Below are 21606 nucleotides of genomic sequence, written 5' to 3'. Positions count from 1 at the left end.
TACCTGAAAGCCAATGGAAACTCATGATTGAATTGCGTCATTTGGCCTAGCAACTCCCGGCAGATTTTTCCCCGACCACTCGCTCGGCTCCTCGGCGTCCTGTAACGGCCCCGGGCGGTAGCACCGTGGCTGGCGGTGGACGCGGGTGGCGAGGCGTTTGGAGCGGCTGGCTCAGCATGTGGTGCACGGGCCCAGCCGCAGTGGTGGCCTTTTTTGCCGGGCTTTGGGTCTCTAACCCGGAGCCGGCGCTGGGCCAGGAGGCCGGGGAACGGCCAGGGGCCGACTGTGAAGGTGAGCGGTGTGAGACCTGCTTGCTTGGCGATGGCACCGCGCTGCCCCGCAGCTGTTGTCGGCTTTGGCTTCCCCCGGCCCTGGCTATAAATAACATTTAACTCAGGAAATGAGGTCCCCGTCCCTGGTTTCCCATCGCCTTCGCCCAGGCCTAGGCAAAAGTTCGATCCGGGCCCAGTGACACCTTGAGGCCGCGTTCTGGTCTTGGGCTGTTTGGGATTTGGATTAGATGTTGTGTAGACGCAACCAGCTTCAGAAGACCCTGGCGCTGCGTCCATGCTGCTGCTGCTGCTGAGCGAGTCTGGCCCCTCCCTGGCCAGGCGAGGTCTTTCAAATTTAAATTTGTTTGACTCCCAAAAGAAAAATAAAACAAGTTGTCTGTAATTGAGTCGAGGTGGCTTAAACCAGAGAACAAAAGTAACGTTTGTTAGGACTTACCGAGTAAAGTTGATTTACAGAGGAGTACATTAACTCTTTAGGAGGAATACTCAGGGATGATTCCTCTTCTGCTCGCAGAACCTAAGCTGGGCACTGCCATCAGAACACGTGGGACTAGGTTCCGCCAACCCTTCTGCTCTGAGCCCCCATGCCCCTTCCTTGCAAAATCTGCGTGATAGTACCTACTTCAGAGGGTTGTTAACAAGATTAGAGAAGATAATTGGCTATGCTAGCCCCTTCCTCCTGGACTGCTGTAACAACCATTTTTCATTGACCAAAATAATTTATGTAAGTGGATCTCCTCCTCACCCTTCTGTAACCTTGGGACTCCCTACTTAACAGGAAACTGTAGATTCACAGTATACATTGAATAACTGGATGAGTGTAGTTTGTATAACAACTTAATGAGGTGTTACGAATTGGAGTCCAGTTTTCTACCAGCCCTGCGGTAATTAAACTTCTCTCCAGAAATTGAAAATATCTACACGATGTCATTTTTAAATTTTCTATAGATATATTTGTTCATCTAGGTTATAATTTTGTTTAAAGAATCTTATAACTGCATCCTATGCATTTAAAGCAGAATTTGTGAGACACAAACAATTGATCTGATTACTCATTAGTAATTTAATTTCTGGAGCGTTTATCTGAAAACATTTCAGAAAAGCCAGAGCCCCTGGATTAGTGGAATGTGAAGCGTATGCCATCTTTCCCAGATTTATTACAGCATATGGTGATTATTGTGTGTTGGACTAGACCTCATTTTCTATCATCCTCCCTCCCCTTGGTCACTCTGCTTCCATAACTCTGGTGCCCTGACTGTTTTTTGGACCTGCCAAGGACACTCCTGCACTAGAGCCTTTGCACTTCTTCCCTTTGCCTGGAGAGTTCTACCCCAAGTAGTCCACTTATGGTTTTCTCTCCCTTTCTTAAGGTTGCTGCTCAAATACCACTTTATCCAAGAGGTTTTCCTTGACCACTCCATTTAGAATAATACTACTTACCTTGTCACTCTCTACCCACATTACCATGTTTGTTTTTCTTCACAGCCACAAGATACTTTTATTTATTCCCTAGCATGTAATCCTTGAGGGTATGGACTTTGTTTTTCAACCACTAGAACATTGTCTGGTACTTACTAATTGCTCGGTGAATGTTAAAAATACAAATGACAGGCTGTTATATTTAATGTTCTGTTCCTATTAATAGCATTAGGAATGAATAGGACGTGGAGCTCTAAAAGACAACATGACTGATCCTCTAGCTGAAAACAACTAAAAACACTGGATAAAATAAAAAAAAAATGTAAAAATATTTTTAAAGATTTATTTACTTATTTGAGAGACTTTGTGCGTGTGTGTGCAAGGGATGGGGGAGGGGCACAGGGAAAGGGAGACAAGCAAACTCCCTGCTGAGTGAGGAGCCTGCCTCAGGGCTCTATCCTGGGACCCCTGAGATCATGACCTGAGCAGAAATCAAAAGTCATGCTCAACCAATGAGCCCCCCAGGCGCTCCTAAAAATAATTTTAAGAGTAAGTTAGTAAGGTATAACCAGAGGCCAAAAATCAAGGTGAAAGTGGAAACTAAAAGAGGTAAAAGGAACGGGAAGGTGGCTTTTGCCTTGAGGGCATTTGTTACCCGGGCAATCTGAATTTAGGTTTTCCTGGCTTTGGTAGAATAAAGAGAATAAAGACAAAGCCCAGGACCTTCCCAAGTTAGGAGTTTAATATAAGGTCTTCCTCCAATTTATCTGAAATCCCAAAGAGCTAGACCTCCATTATAAAAGGTGACCTGGAAATAACCACAACGCTACCCCCATCCTTAGAGACTAAAAGCAATTGTGGTATTTGAACTTTGTACCAAAAGGGAAAACAAAAATGTCTCCAGATAACTCCTAATCACAAGATAGCCCACATATGCATTGAGGCCCAAATGCACACAACCTGGATGGTCCAAAACATCTCAAACTGAAATTTTAGTTTAATGGGGTTTTAGACATCAGCAAATATTGATCTTACTTGTAGGAATCCACCTTTAGCCCAGCCTGCAAATAATTCTCATAGTTAAAGTCTAAGAAATAAAGCTTACATTCAGAAAAGTCTTGCACCCATGAGGAAGAAGGGCACCATGAGTGACAGCAAGTTTCGACTAGTGGCAGAAACTAGTGGAAAGGCTTCAGGTACTGGAATTATCAGGCACAGAGTAGAAAATACATTTATTTTGTTTTAAGAAATAAAGGAAGGGATTGAAAATATAAATAAAGGGCAAAGACTCTTAAAAATGTCCAACCATATTTGGAAAAGGACCAGATTAAATGGCTACAAATAGAAATTAATGGGATTAATAGAAGATTAGATACAGCTGATAAAATAATTAATAACTAAGAAGATTGAAGAAATTGTCAAGAATGAATCACTAGAGAGAAAGAAGAAGAAACAAAGAGAAAATCTTAAACATAGCCAGAGAAAAAATACTGATGGACTTCAAGTTAGACTGTCAGATGATTCAACAGTGAAAGGCCCAAAGTCACACAGTTAGTAATCAATAAAGCCAGGATTTGGACCCAGAGAGTCTGCCTTCAGAGCCCAAGCACTGAAAAACTAACTATACCGCTTCTGAGTATACTGCTGGGAACTAAATTATTTAAGGAAATATTAAAAATAAAATCGGAACAATGAAGTAGTACACAAATTATTCAAGAAGTTCTGGCTATTTCTAAACTCTTAACTCCTTATAACATATGAATATTCTTAGGTAGCAATTCTCCCCTAGTCCTGGTATCACCCAGATTAATCTGGTGTCTTTTTAAATTTTTCCTCCAAAATCAAGTAGATAATGTGGGACTGACTTCAGTTTTAGAAGGTGTGGATGGAACTGTTGAAAATAATGTTTCTAGCCCACTGCCAGTTTAATTATTCCACTAACCTGATTTTGAGCATTTATCATCATCTTTTTGAAAAGCTTGTAGCTCTTTTCCTGCAGGTGGCATTATTATATTTTCCAAATACTGTTTTCCCCTTTTGGGCTCTGGCTAATAATTGCTTAATTGATGTGTGATTTCACCTTAAAATTTTAAATTCAATTTCACTAACATTACCAAATATTTTATTGAGCATATTGGGGATTTCTGTGACAGTCAAAGATATTGTGGTGAGTTTTTAACATCAATTAGCAACTACTTCAAACATACAGGAAAATTTTTATATGACCTATACCTAGCATCTAGATTCATTGTTAATATTTTGCTACATTTGCTACCATTCTGTCTTTAAAAAATAAAATAACACACTTGTAGCCACTGTTTTCTCTCCCTTTCCAGGAGAAATGTCTGTTCTAAAGTTAATGTGTGCTTCTTTTCCATTTTTAAAGAACTCTTACTATAAATGTGTGTATCCACAAATAATCTATGTAATTTTTTTGATCTTACTTGTATATAATTGTACATTGTACATATTCATTTGCAACCTTTTTCATTCAACATTATATTGGGGCATTTTATACGTTGATAACTACAGACATAGTTCATTCTTTTTAACTTGCCTCTAGAATTCCACTTTCTGAGTGAAATACAGTGTATGTAACTATTCTCTCTTGGAGGTTCGGTTAGGTTCTTCCCACTTTTACATAATTTTAAACAATGGTCCTCTGAATATTCTTATACATGTCTCCTAGAGCACACTGGTGATGATTTCTCTAGGTCATAGAGCAAGAATTTCTGGGTGATAGATTATATGCACTTTCAACTTAACTTTTCCCTATTGGACTGCAATTTTCTTACAGATATGCAGGATCTCTTTTATTCAGCCAAAAAATACATTTCACACCCAATCTAGGTACCTTGTTGAGGACAGAGCAATGTGGCTTAAGTGGGAGAGGTGACAGACCCTGAGGTGTGAGAGGCAGTGGAAAGTCAGGTCATCCGGGACTGTGGGACAATCTAGAGACTGGATTAGACTCTGAGTGATATGGAAAACCACAGGAGGGTGTTGAGCTATGAAGTAGCATAATCTTTCATTTTTAAAGACTCTGGTCAGAATGTTGGGAACTTAGTGGGTCAGATTACAGCAATCCTCTGGCCAAGAAATCCTAATGCTGCAGGAGAAAATATGAAAACGTCATAAAGGAACCAAGAGCTGACAAGATAGAAAGATTTACTAGGGCAAAATTGAAGGGGAAGAAGCAGTCCTGAATGGTAAACTGAGTTTACATTCATTCTGCCCAGATGACAGTGGCCAGTCAAAGATGATCTTTGGTGTGAGGGAGATGGAAGGCAAAGCCTAAGACTTGTTTTAGGTAAGGAATCTACTAAGACACTCTTCTCTGTTAATCTGGGATTCCCAAAGTGTTACTCCCTCAGTGTAAGGTTGAACGAGCAATAAAGCTAACCCATCTCTACCCACAGAGGTCTCTAAGGAAAATTTCCTTGACACTGAGCAGAACTGAAGAACGAATAAACACATTTCTGAGAGATTATAACCACAAGATGTCCTCACTTGGATTTGCAGCTAAATTTCACATAAGGGGTCCAAGAAAATATCAAGCTGTCAATTTAGTTTAAAGTAGTCCCTGCCTAGTAGCTCCTAAGCCTGATAAATACAGACACAAATCCTTTATGGAAATAAGACATCATAATTTTATGCCTCAAATAATCTCCACAAATACATTTCAAGTGACTATAAGTATCATGCAGGACAAAACAAGGAAGTAGACAAAAAAACAAATAATCAGGTAACAAGGGGAGGCGAAGGACCTTGTCTTTCACAACAAACCTTTTATAACTCACTGACTTTAAACTAGGTGTGGGAGGAGTGAGGGAGAGGAAGAGAGGAGAGACTTGGAAACCACAGCATAAAATTTCTTTGTTTTTCTTAAAGAGGAATGGGCAAATGTGGTGGTATTTGGTGGTGGTGAGGGGGGGAATGTGGTGTTGAGAGATCTTTCTGTTGCTTCTAAGATATGAGAAGTAACACATCATGTTGCAGGCTAATGGGGAACCAGACAGGAGGGAGAGCGCAGAAGTGCAGGAGTAGGGAGTTGATAGGGTCTCCATAGCAGGTGGAGGGGTTGTCAAAGTTCGTTCATAGAATTAAGGCAGAATATGCAGGTACAGGTGTGGTTGATGGGACAGCAGAAGCAGGAGAGACTTCTCTCCTGTTGCTTTTCGTTCCTCAGAAAAATAGGATGCAGGATCATGAGGTGGGAGTGAGGATGGGGTGGAGGTGTTAGACAAGCTTTGAAGAGAGAGCAGCTTTGCAATTGTCATTTGGGGAGTTGGATACAGTGTGAGTATGGCCAATGGAGTAGGGTTGTTGAACAGCCCTGATGGCTTACTGGAAATTAGTGTCATGAATTTAAAGTGAGGCCAATGAGCACCACTGTGTTACTTCCTCCAGTTATGTTCAGTGAGTGTAGGTACAAACTGGGTGGAGAGTTGGTTTTAACTAGGGTTAGGGTTTTTCCAGGTGCATACAATGAGGGAGGGAGATGCAAGAGAATTGAATTTATGTGCAAAGAAGTGACTATACTGTAGAACATGGAATCTAAACTGAGTAAGGAAGCGTGGTGAAAAAGGTGGGAAAATCAATGGATTGTATGACCTGGTGGGGTTGGAGAACTTGGGCATTGGGTGTTAGAGGACATGAGCTGGAGAGATAGGAGGTGATGGTCAGACAATGGGATGTTTCAACTAAAATTATAGAGAGATTATAGTCATTGGTAATGACTGGACCCAAGGGTATGACCATAGCAATTTTTCATGTATTCTAGATATTAATCTTTAGTCAGTTACATAAGTTGTAAATATCTTCCTCCAGTCTGTGACTTGTCTTATCTTTTGTTATGATTTCTTTGGCATTACAAAAGTGTTTAATTTTGCTGTAATCCAATGTATGATCTGTGTTTTGGTAACTTCTTTAAGAAATATTTCTTCTTGAGGCGCCTGGGTGGCTCAGTCGTTAAGCGTCTGCCTTCGGCTCAGGTCATGATCCCAGGGTCCTGGGATTGAGCCCCGCATCGGGCTCCGCATCGGGGTCCCTGCTCAGTGGGGAGCCTGCTTCCCCCCCCACTCCCCCTGCTTATGTTCTCTCTTGCACTGTGTCTCTCTGTCAAATAAATAAATAAAATCTTTAAAAAAAAAAAAAGAAATATTTCTTCTCTATCCTGATGTCATGAAGATGCTTTCCTGGGTTTTCTTCTAAAAGTTTTGTAGTGCTGCTCTTCCCATATAAATCTTTATTCACCTGGGATTTATGTTTGCATGTAGTTTTAGATAGAGATCTAAGTTTATCTTTTTCAGTGGTGAGTTGTCTTAGTACCATTTATTGACTAGTAAAATTTTATCCTCTATTGATTTTTAGCATCACTTCCATCCTTTACCAACCTTCTCTAGATTTGTGCATTTGTTTCTAGACTCTATTTGTGCATTTGTTTCTAGACTAGGTCTCCTGGTCTATTTCTGTGCCATTCCCACAGTGTTTTCAATGCTGTAGCTCTAGAACTAAATCTTGATAGATGATAACGTCTACTCCTCAAACTCCTTTTTTAAAAAAAAAAAGATTTTATTTATTCATTTTGAGAGAGAGAGAGACAGAGAGAGCACAAGCAGAGGGAGAGGGAGAGGGAGAGGGAGAAGCAGGCTCCCCGCTGAGCGGGAAGCCCAATGTGTGGCTCGATCCCAGGACCGGAAGATCATGACCTGAGCTGAAGGCAGATGCTTAACCATCTGAGCCACCCAGGCGCCCCTCTTTTTTTTCTTCTTCTTCAAACGTTTCTTGACTTTCATTTGCTCTTGTTTCTTCGTATGTATTTTTGGACCAGGTTGTAAAATCTATAAAAGTCCTATTGGGATTTTGATTGGAACAACATTATTTATTTGAGAGAGTGAGCACAAGCCAAGGGGAGAGGCAGGAGGAGAAGCAGACTCCTTGCTGAGCAGGGAGCCTAGGATCATGACCTGGGATCATGACCTGGGATCATGGCGGAGCTTAGCCGAGTGAGCCACCCAAGTGCCCCTGGAATAACATTAAATGTATAGATTTACTTAAAAATAATTATAATCCATAATATTGACTCTTCCCATCCATTAACATGGTTTATTTTTCCATTTCTGAGGTCTACTTTGAGATCTTTTGATCAAGTTTTATAATTTTTTCTTCCAAAGTCTTGATATATTTCATTAAATTTATTCCTAGTTACACTGGAATTTTTGTCACGATTGTAAATGATTTCTTATTTTAAATTTGCAGGTTCCTCATTGTTTCTTTGTATTAATCTGATATTCAGCAATTTTGCATAATGCTGTCTTATTAAGAATGTCTTTATATGGATGCTTGCTTTAATCATGAACAGAAATTCGATTTTATTAAATACATATACATCTATTGAAATGATCCTATAATAAATTGAATTATTAGCTTTTCTAATTTTAAAACATCTTGGTCACTGATGTGATTCTTCCTTGATTATGATTTTTTTAATGTGCATTTTATTTTCAAAACGTGAAATTGGCCAGTCATTTTTGTCTCATATTGTCCTTGCCTGGTTTTGATGTCAAGGTTTGGCCAATCTCATTAAAGTTTGGGAGGTTTTCTTTCCTTTCTTTCTTTTCCTTTGCTATTCTTGTCTCTGTGATAGTTTATATAAAATAGTTCTGATAGCTGGGTTCTTTTTTTCCTTGGTAGATTTTTAATTACTGCCTCAATTTTTTAAAATGGCTTTTAGGTCGGTTCAGGTTCTTATTTCTATGTAAGTTTATTTTTGTTATACTTTTCTAGGATGTTGTCTATGCTGTTTCGGAATTTATTGAAATAAAGCTTTTCTTATGGTGTTTTCTTATGATTTTAAAGTCTCTATTCTCTCTCTAGGTATGTCTCCTTTTTTATTATGAAATAGTTATGTATATGCAGAAGTTTAAAATGTAAATTTTTTTTCCTGGGCCTATATTGGAAAATGTTAAGCCCCTATCCATTCTTCTCTAGATAGTGCTTTCCTCTGCAGCTACTTCCAAGTAGTTTAGCTGCTTCATCTGAAACATATCTTTATTAATCTAAATAAACTGCTTAAAATATTCTTTTCCAGTTTGGCACTTTTATTATCTTTTAAAAATGAAGTTTTGGATCTATTACACCCACCCACATTTGTCTCTTGCACACCCATTCCCCCATTTTACATACATTTATATCACCACTTGGGGTAAAAATAAATCTCAGGGTTTATATTGTTGTGTCATGTAAATATTATTCAAAGGTCAGTTGTCTAGTGCACCAGAATTTCATCTTTCATGTATATCTTTCTCCCCTTGAATTAAAACTTGCCTCCATTTTCTTTGGTTAATTTTTGTTCCAATCATTAATTTATCATATATATGATAAATTAATAAATTTATTAAATAATAATTATATGTGATTAATACATTTATTAAATAATAATTATTAAATGATAAATAAAATTAAATAAATAATTTTAATAAATTAAAAAATATATATATATATATCTCCTCCCCCCCCCGACAGAACTGAAAATCATCTCTGAACAAGTTAACCACATCAGGTAGTCTATTAGTTTGATTTTCTGCTTGGTGGCATCATTCCTGGGACTCTCTGTGTCCTGCTTTAACCTGGACAGGCATCTCTCCAGCCAGCTACACCACTGTTGTCCTAAGACTCCCTCCCCTCCTGGGAATTTCCTTGGTCTCTTTGTTGTGTTTGACCTTTGTTTCCTGGAACCCAAGGCATTCCTTTGATTGGTTCACTCTTATGTTTTGGTGAAGCCTACTGTCCTTAAAAACAGCACATGATAATATAATTTTAAGATCTTGAATGTTGAAAATGACTTTATTTACTTTGACATTTTAATGAATAGCTTGACTGTTTATAGAATTCTAGGTGGAAAACATATTTTCTGTAGAATTTTGATGACATTAAGCTATTTTCTTATAGTTTCCAGGGTTAAGAAATCTAATGACACTCTATTTCATAATTGTTATTAGAGCTATTTTAGATTTCAGCAGAATTATAGAATCTTTTCTTTTTCACCAGTGTTCTAAAGTTTCTTGATTTTTATGTGTTGATATAGATCTTTTTCAATTTTGTGGGTCTGTCAATCCAGATATTCGTGTCTTCCACTAATGAGAATATTCCCTATATTGGTTCTTTGACAATTCCCCCTTCTATCTTTTTGAAGCTCATATTATTTAGGTATTTGTCTTCCTGAATTTCTTAAATTTCATTAATCATTTTCCACCTCTTTGTCTTTTGGTCTACTTCCTGGTGATTTTTCCCCCCAACTTGATCCCCTAAATAAATCTGGTCAACTTTTTTCTTTAATTTAGAGATCATATTTTAATTACCAAGAGTTCTTACTTGTTATTTGGTTGTCTGAATATTATTTGATTTACCACTTAAAAAAATTCTTTATCACTTTTTTCCTTTGTAAGAACTTATCTATCTTTACTGACCATTAGTTTCATTTATTTTTATTTTTTCTACTTAATTTATGTGGTTTTATTATCAGTAGTTTCTATATTCTTTTGGTTTATATAGTTATACTTTTAAAAACTTAAGTTGAATGCTTACTCTTTAATTTTTCATTTTTTTTCTTTTGAAAGATAATAATGTTATGAATTTCTTTGTAAGTACTGCTAAACTGTAATCCTTAAGTTTTATATATAGTATTTTTACTGGAATTAAGTACTAAAAATTGTACATTTCTGTTACTTACTACTTTTTCTTTGACCCATGGATTAGTTAGAAGTATGTGTTTTAAAAATTTCTAGGCATAAGGAGGGCAGACACTCAGTTGGATCATATTATTTTTGTTACTGATTTCTAATTATATTCGGGGAATGTGGCCTGCGTAGTACGGGTTTTTTGGTGCTTATTGAGAACTGCTTTTTGGCCTACTACCTGGCAAATTAATGTAAATATTACATATTTTCTTGAAAAGAATGTGGGTTCTCTAATTTGGGGGAGAAGGGTTCCATATGTTATAAGGTCAAACTTGTGAATAGTGCTCAAATATTTAATGTCCTTATTAACTTTTGGTCAATTTGATCAAATGATTGCTGTGAGGATGTTCAACCATCTACTGTTATTGTGAATTTGTCAATTTCTTCTTATAATTCTATCAGGATTTTCTGTATTATTAAGCTATGTTAATGACTGTACATTAGTTTAGAACATTTATTTTGGTATTTCTGGTAAATGGTTCATTTTATGGTTAGTAGTGACTGTTGTTATTCTCAAAAATGCTTTATAGGACTAAAGCAGATTTTGGTTAGCATTTTCTAGGCATATCTTATTATTTTTAAAATCTCCTCAATTTTGTTGTTGTTTTTTGTTTTTTCAACCTTTTGTTGTAGTCTCATACTTTTTATGTGACTCTTATAAACAGCAGATAATTGAATTTTTGATAGTTCTGCTCTGAAAAATCCTGTTCTATAACTGCAAGTTTAATATTCATGCTTATTGTAATTAATGATATATTTGGGTTTATTTTTCCCACTTAATTTCATGTTTTTTTTTAAAAAAATGTATTGTGCTTTCTTTCTTTTTCTTTTTTTTTTTAAACTTTTCTGTCTTCCAGTGGACTGATAATGTTTGAACAATCCCTTCCCATACCCTGCACCAATACGGATCTGACAGCAATCTGTTTATATTTTTTATTTACTACCCTTACGTTGTTAACATGAGTAATTGGCTAAAAATTATTATGACTTAACAGTGATATTTCTCCACCCTCTTCTGGATGATAAAGGATCTTAGGAAGTTTCAAGTGAATTTTCTTGTATTTCTCATCTTATGTGTTAGGATTGTCCTGTTTTGGGATTTTACCTTATGCTTATTCCCCTACATGTTTATTATTATTGTTACACAGTTAATCTTGATTTAGATTTCTCTCCCACTTGCCATTTTTTCTTCTCATATTCCTTCTTGCAACCTGATTCTCCTTTCTGGATCTTGCCTCCTTCCTGAAGTTTATCTGTTAGTAGGGCTTCCTAAGGTGTTTTATACATAGGAAGTGGTCAATAAATGTTTATTAAATAAAGTAATTTAATCAGATGAACATAGTTTAAACTACAGTAGGTGTCTAGTTTGTGTATTAGGGTGATCGGTGGATCTTGCCTCATTTACCAGACAGATAGATAAGACCCTTGAATATGGGGATGGCAGCACATTACCTGGTTTTAGTTAATACCATGAATCAAGAGTAGGGATAGAACCAAGGGCTGGAGCACTCTCCACTCTTCCTTAGTATGTTTCTCTAGAATTCTGTCTCTAATACTAGGGCCACTGTTTTCCAGCATAAGCTTCTGGCCTCCATTTCCCTCTCTGCTTGCTAGGGCCAGACACTTGCCCCATCTGGAAAAGCAACATGGGAAAAGCAGTATCCTCCTACTGCAGAGGTACCTAATGGATAAGTGTGTAGGGCCAGTGTCAAATGGCCTGGGATCTAATTCCCTCTCTAGCACTTATTAGGCAAGTTAACTGGCCTCTCTTTGACTCAGTTACCTTACCTGTAAAATAAGGATAGTAATGGGTCTACAGCATAGCTTTGTTCTGAGACTTGAATGAGTTAATAACATACATTAGAACGGCGCCAGCACCTTTAAGCACCCAACAAATGTTAACTATGGTTATTGCCTGTGCCACTTCTTAGCTCCTCTGCTTCTTCTCTGGCTTTGGATGCTGGGATTGAATATGATTGTTAAAATTGGAGTTTCACTTAGGTTCATGATGATAGAACTTACAGACCTAGGCAGACTACCAAGGGGTTTCATTTAAGATATGTATTCAGGTTTTTCTCTGTGCTTTAAACAAAGCTGTCCCAAGAATCGTATCCTATATAAAGCTATATTCTCTTTTAGGGTTAACTTTTGTGGGAAAAGTCTCATTTTAGGTTCAAGTTGGTTCCAAAGATTGATTGCTTCGATAAGTTCGTATTATTCAAGGCCCAATTCTAAGCAAATAGCTATAGACCCCAAACAATTCTTACTTATAATTTGAATCCATTGTCACAATGTGTTGAATCATATTTAACTTTTTTATTTGGTAAGCGGGGCATACACATAGGTGTGGTCATGGTTATTTTGTACATAACTACATAATTTCTTTGATCCTTCTAGTATGTAAAGAATTCTTGAACCGATTCTATAACTCCTTGATAGCCAGAGGAGTCAACTTTTCCCTGGACACCATAGAAAAGGAATTGGTCAGCTTTTGCTTGGATGTCAAAGGAAAAGAAAACCGCCTGGTATAGTAAATTTTCCCTGTTCATTTTCCCTTATGCTTGAAGAAACTGTTAATAGTTTCATTTCTCATCTTAGTCTTAATGTTCTCCTGCTTAAATGCTTGCCTCAAGCATGTTCATTGTAGACAGCAGGCAGAAATTGATCATCCAGTGAAATGTAGTCCTATGTATTTTCATTTAGAATGTATCTGGTTTCATTTTGCTTTCTGAATAGACAAGTAATTCCATGTTTTAAGTAAAGTTACACAAATTCCTCATGAGAATTTTCTGTCCTGGGTTAACAGTGGGTAGACTCTTCATTTGTTACCAAGACTATTAGTTAAACCTGTCCAAACATTTTTATCACATCATTTATACATAACTAATGAAGTATTTATATTCTCTTATAATGGTGTTTCCTGGGTTTACACAGATGACTTTTCATTAAAGTGTTTTATTTCACTACAGATCATTGCAGGCCAATTCATTTTGCCTAAAATTTTCATGTTCAATTTGTCAGTTAAATCTGCATTGTTGACTGTTCAACACTGACACATTGTAAAACTCTCAACATTTATTTGTGCCATTAAGTTTCATATTTTTAAATGTAAATTGTCTCAGTTAGGCAGCTGGAAAGGCAGCATAGCATGATGGAGAAGGACATGGACTCTAGAGCCAAAATGCTCGCTGTTTAAATTCCGTCTCTTCTGCTTACCAGCTGGTGACCTTCAGGTGACTTGGGTGTAAAATGGGGATAATTATAGTACTTACTTCACAGGACTGTTGTGAGAATTCAATAAGTTAAGACCTTTAAAGCCCCGAGAGCAGTGCCTGGCACAGAGAAAACACTTAGCAAACGTTGGCTCTTATTAGTCTTTGAGCATCGTGTGAATTGTAGGGCACTTCTAATTAACATGATCACGGGGATGGAATCATTTGTTTTCTGGTGCCTGAGTCAGCAGGGGTTAAAATTTAATAGCTGGGCCATGAAAACTAGGTTAGCCTCTTTCTCACTTCTCCAAACTATATTAACTACTTTTTTTCATCACCCAGGACACTAAATTCTCTTTGTACTCCTTCAGTGCTATTATCTAGGCGCAACGAAGGATGCAGCCACAAAGATCCTCAATGAGGTCGCCCGCCCAATGAGCGTGCATATGCCTGCACCAAAGATTTGCGAGAAGCTCAAGAAGATGGACAGCCAGATCTGTGAACTGAAATATGGTATAATGGACACAAATGTATTTTTCCAATATGTCCAGAGCATTGCCCGTTCTCCAAACCAAGGTCCCTGTTTCTAAAAAGTCGGTGGGAGGAGGGAAGGCAATCCCCACTCGCCAGTAGGTTGCTGGGCTGCTGAATGGTGCCTAGCACCATCTGAGCTCCTTTGGGGAAGAGAAATGAAGACTGGCACAATCAGCATTCAGTAAAAATGCCAACCCGGATAGCCAGGTTTAAACTCTTAAATCACCAAGGCAATGTCAACTATGTGTGTCAAGGAAAAATTCCAAATGTAAAGGGAGCAGCTATTCATGGTGATTTAGCTCTTGGTAACCTATTAAGACAAAAGTTGCATCTATTCAAGGGCCATGTCGGGACTTTGAAGTTTTAAACATGGACTGTATCTTTTTCCCCTAGATTTGTCTACCATCTTGCCGGTTTTAAATTTTAGGAAATAGGTTATTCACATCAAGTCGGGTTGTGTTTTATGAAGTAAGCTTATCGAGGGTGCCGAAAGTAAACAGTGAGGAAAGGGAGGAGATGTCCTATTTAAAACATTATCCTTGGCCTTATGAATTTCACAGATATAGATCTATTCTTATACAGTACTGAGGATTTGTATCTGGGTCAGCCTTTTGGGTACACTGAATAGGTGTGTTGAAAGCCCGGGGCATCCCTCCCTTAGCCTGTCCTTAACACCTGAGATTTTACCAGGAAAGACTCACTTCTTTTGCTTAAGTCATTGTTTTATGTTACAGACCCAATGTAGTATTATAAACTACCTAAGTAATTAGCACCCAACTCTGAATTATTTTAGTCTTATTTTCCAACATAGCTGTGTAATATGCCTATGCACCATAGTGACAAAGCTGGCTTTAAATAGGTTTAAGGTCAGAAGATACCAAAGACAACCTACTTCTTAATTTGCCAAGGGCAAGCCCTAATCTCCAAGGTGGTGATTATGGGGAAGCATTCTGTTTTTATTGGCTTCCAAGTAATGAAGTAGAGGCAGGAATCATTGAGTTCATATAAACAATATTCACAAAAGGGACAAACCTGTCTTGATTCTTTCATTTGACAAATGTACTTGGAATAACATCTGCTATATACAAGGGATCCTACTTGGCTCCTTGAATAATAGAAAAATTATTCAGATATTATTGAAAAGAAATGCATTGTTACTAATCTTTTGGCAATGCTGGCCACTAGAGGCCCTTGGGGAGCCATGAACTAGTTTTAATTTGGGGATCAACGTTTTCCTTATAGTTTTAGGGTTACAGAGTTTTTCCTCTTTTAAAATTAATGTCAGATGCCAAGTTCTCTAGAAAAACTCAAAGACACTACTGACACTCGCAAGAAAGTGTTTTCTTTTTCCTTCAATAATTTATCTTGAATAGACCAGCAGTTCTAAATTCTCCTTCCCAGCTTATGGTTGGCAGGAAAGTTGAGATTGAACAGGGCTTCAAATGGTGGGATATTAATAATTTGCGCTATAAAAGCGTCTATGTTTAAAGGTATTTTATTAAGTCAGCCATGAAATGAGCAAACAAGGTAAGTATAGAGTGGGATTATGTTTTCAATTAGGAGGGTGTCATTTGGCTTTTGACCTGAAAGTATGTTTTTGCTAGATCTATTTTTTTTAAAGGATGGGGATCACTATAAAAATTGAAGGGTCCCCTGAGCACAGGGTATAGCTGACCATCCAAATAAAAAAGGCTTTAAAATTTAACTTTTATTTATTTTTTCCAGATTTATTAAGATATAATTGACATAAAACATAGTGCACGTTTAAGGTGTACAACATGTTGACTTGATACACTTAGATATTGCAATATTATCACCATCGTGTTGGCTAACACCTCCATCATGTCTTATAATTACCATATCTTTTCTGTGATGAGAACATTTAAGGTCTACCCTCTTAGCAACATTCAAGTATATAATATAGTATTAACCATAACTACCATGGTGTACATTAGATTCCCAGAACTTGTAACTGGAAGTTCGTACCCTTTTGCCAGCATCTTAATTTCTCCACCCACCCGACCCTGGTAAACACCATCCTACGCTCTGTTTCTATTAGTTTGGCTTTTTTAGGTTCCATGTATAAGTGACATCATACAGTATTTATCTTTCTCTGACTTATTTTACTTAGTCCATTCTTGTCGCAAGTGGCAAGGTTTCCTTTCTCATGGCTGAATAACATTCCGTTGTATGTGTATACGTGTGCATCACACACACACACACACACATACATCACATCTTTTTTATTCATTCATCTGTTGATAGATACTTAGGTTGTTTTCATATCTTGCCTGTTGTGAATAATGCTGCAATGAACATGGAAGTGCAGACATCTCTTTGATATCCTATTTTCATTTCCTTTTGATATATACCCAGAAGTGGGATTGCTAGATCATTTGGTAGTTCTACTTTTAATTTTTAAAGGAACTTCCATTCTCTTTTCCATAGTGGCTGTACTAACTTATACTGCCAGCAAGAGTGATTTTTTTCTAAATTGTTTCCAACACTTGCTATCTCTTAGGTTTTTGATGACAGCCATTCTAACAAATGTGAGGTGATACCTCATTGTAGTGCTGTTTTGCATTTCCCTATGGTCAGTGATGCTGAGTACCTTGTCAGGGACCTGTTGGCCATTTGTATGTCTTCTTTGGAAGAATATCTATTCAGTTCCTCTGCCTATTTTTTTATTCAGATTGTTTGGGATTTCTTTGCTATTGGGTTGTGTGAGTTTTTTAATATATTTTGGATATTAACTCCTTATTAGATATGTAATTTTCAAATATTTTCTCACATCCCATAACTTGCCATTTATTTTGTTGATGGCTTCTTTGCTGTGCAGAAACTTTTTAGTTTGATGTAGTCCCACTTACTGATTTTTGTTTTTGTTTGCTCTGGTGTCATATCCAAAAAATCATTGCCAGAACCAATGTCAAGGAGACTTTCCCTATGTTTTCTTCTTGGATTTTTATGGTTTCGGGCTTTATGTTTAACTTTTTAATCCATTTCAAGTTAATTTTCCTAAGTGATATAAAACAGGGGTCCAGTTTCATTTTTTCCACATGTGGTTATCCAGTTTTGCAAACACCAGTTATTGAAGAGACTGTTCTTTCCCCATTGAATATTCTTGGTTCCTCTGTCAAATATTAGTTGACCTTATATGCAAGGGTTAATTTCTGGGCTTTTGATTCTACTCCATTAGTATCTGTGTCTGTTTTTATGCCAGTACCACACTGTTTTATTATAGTTTTATAGTATAGTTTGAAATCAGGGAGTGCAATGCTTCCAGCTTAGTTCTTTCTGAGGATTGCTTTGGTTATTCAGGGTCTTTAGTGGTTCCATACAAACTGGGGTTATTTTTTCTGTTTTTTGTGAAAAATGCCATTGGAATTTCGATGGGGATTGCATTGAAGCTGTAGATGGCTTTGGGTAGGATGGCGTTTTAGCAATATTAATCTTCCAGTCCATGAACACAGGATGTTTTTCCATTTGTGTTCTCTTCAGTTTATTCTGGTAGTTTTCAGTGTATAGATCTTTCACCTCTTTGGTTAAATTTATTCCTAAGTATAAAATCCAACTTTTAAGATTTGAGCACACTAACTGGAAATTTTTGATAAGTCACTTGACCACTATGTTAGGTTGATAACAGGCTTTCAAATGCTGTGTTTTATTATGCAAGGGAAAAAAGGAAAGGGTTCCTCAAGAGAAGTCAAGCTGCAAAAGTCCTGGGCTGCCACTAATAAGCAAACTTCAATGTTGTATCCATGTTCAAGGACACACCTGGTCATGGGGGAGGGGGAAAGAAAAGAATTTCCCCATTCTGACAGGGAAATTATAATCATGAGTATGTTATAGATGAGCTTTGTTTGTTTGTTTTTCCTATTTTTGGGTCTGACAATAGAGAAGTAGCTGAGTTCTTCACATTGTCTGCAGGTAGTAAATGGAAACAGTAGTCTTTCTAGAGGAGTTGGATGTTAATGACAAGTGTTCCTGCTGGTTACTGGCAAGAAGGCTAGGAGCCAGATTGGTTGGCACCAAAGCGCCAGCATTAGAAAAGTGGGTATATCCCAAAAGACTGTCAATGAATGCTGTGATGATTTTGTAATCCCAGTAGGGACAGAGGATCAGGTGAGTTCAAGCAGAGATCCCAAACAATTAAGGACCAATGAGAATGCTCTTAATTTTATTCATGTGTTTTGGTGTCTTAAATTTGTATTTAAAAACTCGATAATGCTTTGTAATAGGTATGTCCATCTGTTTTAATGCAGACATGTCTTCGTATAGAAAGCAAACCATCACTTTCTAGTTAATTACAATCTAAGACTTTCATCTGGCCACACTCAAGACCATCCCAAGGCACTGCCATTTATCAATTCTCTTCTTTGTATCTTAGGAGCAGCAATTAGGATGCAATGTAGTCATTTTAGTAATTATGGTCTTGAGAAGCCGTGGTCACAAAATTCTGCAAAGCTACCCAGGCCCCTGTTTTGAAGCAAGTATAATTCCATGGAAAGCGAGTTGAATAGAACACTAATGATCCCAATAGCTTTGTACATAACGTATTTTCCTTAGGTATGTCTTGGTTTCCATAGAAATTAGAACTGTTCCCCACTTTGGAACATAGGGTAGTCGGCACCAAGATAGGAAACACCACTGGCCTTTCTAAGTGTTTCACGGTTGTTTTGGTTTTTTTTTAAAAACCGTGCTTTTCCTTTTTGTTGTTTAGAAAAGAAATTGGACCTGGCATCAGTGGACCTGTCAAAGATGAGGGTAGCAGAGCTGAAACAGATACTGCACAGCTGGGGAGAGGGGTGCAGAGCCTGTGCGGAAAAAACTGACTATGTGAATCTCATCACTGAACTGGCACCCAAGTATGCAGCAGCCCGCCCCAAAACAGAGCTGTGACCCTCCGATGCCGATGTGCCATCAAGGAGAGACACAGTGACTCTCCAGGATATGGACTTGTTGGTTAAGAGTAACTGGGAGTTGCGCTGTATGTGGTCTCATACTTTTTGCTTTGGTAACACAACCAACCAAGAATTGGTTACTTGGATTTACGATGAAAACTGCTAATATTAGTGGTCTCTTCCATTTGCAGGGTACCCAAACCTAACAGTGCTTTTCTTATCATTTTTGTAAGGATTATATATATTGTCTTTGCCCATTTCCTTAAAAGTGGGAAATGTGAACTACTGAAAAATTGATGGAGTAGTCGATTCAAAGAAGGAAGACAGTGCTCAGAGGCTGCTCTCTGTGTATTAAGTTTTAGTTAAATATATTGGTTTAGGATAAAAGAAACAAAGTTTGGCCTACCTAACTCCCACCTTCAATCCAAAACAATAACATGGCATAATCAAAGGTTTTAAAAAGTAAACTTTGTACATTCAACTGCAAATCACTCTACGTTCTGGCTCTTTTTGGTATCCCATATGGGAGGGCAGGAGGCAGTATTTGAAATTAGGATTTCCCCAAAGAAGGAATACCTATTTAAAACCTATCTATACCTACTTCAAGAAAACAGATCAAGACTCCACTTAAATAGAGTCAGTGTTTTAGCAAATTGTATCAACACTCACACTGTTAACTGAACTAAGCTCAAGGTGTTCTGTATTCCTTGCTACCACACATTAGACGAGCTTTTGATTAAAGCATGGTAAAAGCACCTGCAGGCAACATAGAGCTCTATGGTTCTTAATACTATTTTATCAGCTTTAAATTGTAAAATCATTCTTGGCTCCATTTTCTGTCCACATCAGAGTAAGAACCCCCCCTGGGCAAGTGACTGCCTCTGGGGGGAAGGCAGAGGTGGGGAAGGCCTGCAGAGCAGCTCAAGGGAACTTTCTGGGGGGATGGGAATGTCGTATATCTTGACTGGGGTGGTGGTTACATGGTTGGATAGGGTTGTGAAACTCATGTAGTAGTACAACTAAAATCTGGTCTTTTTTTTTTTTTTGTATATACATTTTATCTAAAATACTGCTGTAGAAAAATTATTTGAAAATTAACTGAACTTCATTAATTCAAAACATCTTGTTCGTGTAGAGAATTGCATTTACTGACTGGGAGTCCTTTTGGGGAGTGGAGGAGAAATTTTCCAGACTGAATGTGTACACTGAAAGTACAATTTTCATGTTTCAATGCTGTGCAGGTAAATGAATTTTCAGTTGGACAGTTGGGATGTTACCAAACTTGTCAGAGAATTGGTGGTTAGTAACTTAAAAATGAGAATAAAAAAGCTTTGGTGTAATAAATGACCAAAAGGTTATTGTTTCTGGGTTTGGACAGCTTGATCATTATGTGTAAAGCACTCTAGTTTATTATGAATTATATCTTTAAAAGTCCATATTTAGTGTTTTTTTTTTACTTTTTGTAACCTTTGTATTTGTTTTCCTTTAGTACATTTTGAACCTATTGAGAAACTTAACATTTGAAAGTATGTCTGATGTCTGATTTTCTGATTTTCTCAGTGTTGTGTGTTTTTTGTTTTTTTGGGTTTTTTTTTTTTTTTGACAGGATAGAAATCTAGGTCATAAGAACACTGCCCAGCAGTTCATTCAAATCCATGATGTTTGGTCTGGTTTTCATAGAGCATTCACTCTGTCAGTGCCACTGAAACTTTTCAAACAGTGCGCACAAGGGACCCGGGGACCTTGTTAAAGTTTGGATTTTGATCCAGGAGGCCTGGGTGGGGCCCGAGACTGCTTTCCTAACAAGCCCCTGAGTGATGCCCGTGCGGCTCTTGCAGGCACCACACTTGGAGTGGCAGGGTCCTGAGCCCTGGATCCCGCAGTTGATTTATTTTCTCCAACTTCCCATCTCAGTCAGGTTTTCACTAGAGCTGAATGTAACAACAACAACAAACAACAATAAACACACAAGGGTTGCTTCTCTCATGTAGAAGAAGTCAGGTAGCCCGGCAGGAGTAAATACGGCAGCTCCACAAAGTTATCAGGGATGGAGTTCTTATCTTTTTGCTTTACATCAGGGACGTGTTCCATTCTTAACTCATGGTCCAAGTGGATCCTGGAGCTCCTTATTCCAGAAGGGACAAGGCACCCGCCTCTTTAGGGCAGCCTTCCCCCCTTCCCTGGCTGTTACTCCTCCCCCACATTCTGCTTACAGATTATTGATCAGAACTTAATCCCATGCCAAACCCAGCTGCAAGGGAGTTTGGGAAAGAACATCTTTTGGTTAAGTTCATTGCTGCCCAAATAAAATCAGGATTATTTATTTAGTTAATTAATTTTTTTTTTTTTTTTTTTTTTTTACTGAGGAAGAATGGAGAAATAGTTTGTGGCCACAAACCATCTCTGCCACAGAGCTCCAATTTTTCATTCCCATGAATCTTAGTTATAATTCCTGGCTGTTTTACCCTAAATAACTCTTCTTCCTCCTTACTGTTGGCTTCTT

The 21606-nt window shown here is 37.7% G+C and overlaps 1 protein-coding gene across 1 annotated transcript; it reads left to right on the top strand.

Annotated features, from left to right (window-relative positions):
- Positions 1-45: 45 nt before the first annotated feature.
- On the top strand, positions 46-20025 carry CDNF (cerebral dopamine neurotrophic factor). The gene is made up of 4 exons (XM_032425946.1): positions 46-291; positions 12851-12978; positions 14037-14178; positions 18923-20025. Exons 1-4 carry the CDS (start codon positions 177-179, stop codon positions 19099-19101), a joined length of 564 nt encoding a protein of 187 aa, XP_032281837.1. The 5' UTR covers positions 46-176; the 3' UTR covers positions 19102-20025.
- Positions 20026-21606: the final 1581 nt, after the last annotated feature.

This window comes from Phoca vitulina, unplaced genomic scaffold, assembly GCF_004348235.1.
Source record: "Phoca vitulina isolate PV1807 unplaced genomic scaffold, GSC_HSeal_1.0 scaffold33, whole genome shotgun sequence".
Lineage (NCBI taxonomy): Eukaryota > Metazoa > Chordata > Mammalia > Carnivora > Phocidae > Phoca > Phoca vitulina.
Note: the sequence above shows the minus strand (reverse complement) of the source record. Positions and strands in the feature narration are given on the sequence as shown.

Bases quoted from the DNA above. Each gene is read 5' to 3' on its own strand.
- CDNF (XM_032425946.1), top strand. From the start codon at position 177: ATGTGGTGCACGGGCCCAGCCGCAGTGGTGGCCTTTTTTGCCGGGCTT. The intron at 12,979-14,036 runs GTATAGTAAATT...GTACTCCTTCAG, and splicing joins AAGGAAAAGAAAACCGCCTG to TGCTATTATCTAGGCGCAAC. The intron at 14,179-18,922 runs GTATAATGGACA...TTTGTTGTTTAG, and splicing joins GATCTGTGAACTGAAATATG to AAAAGAAATTGGACCTGGCA.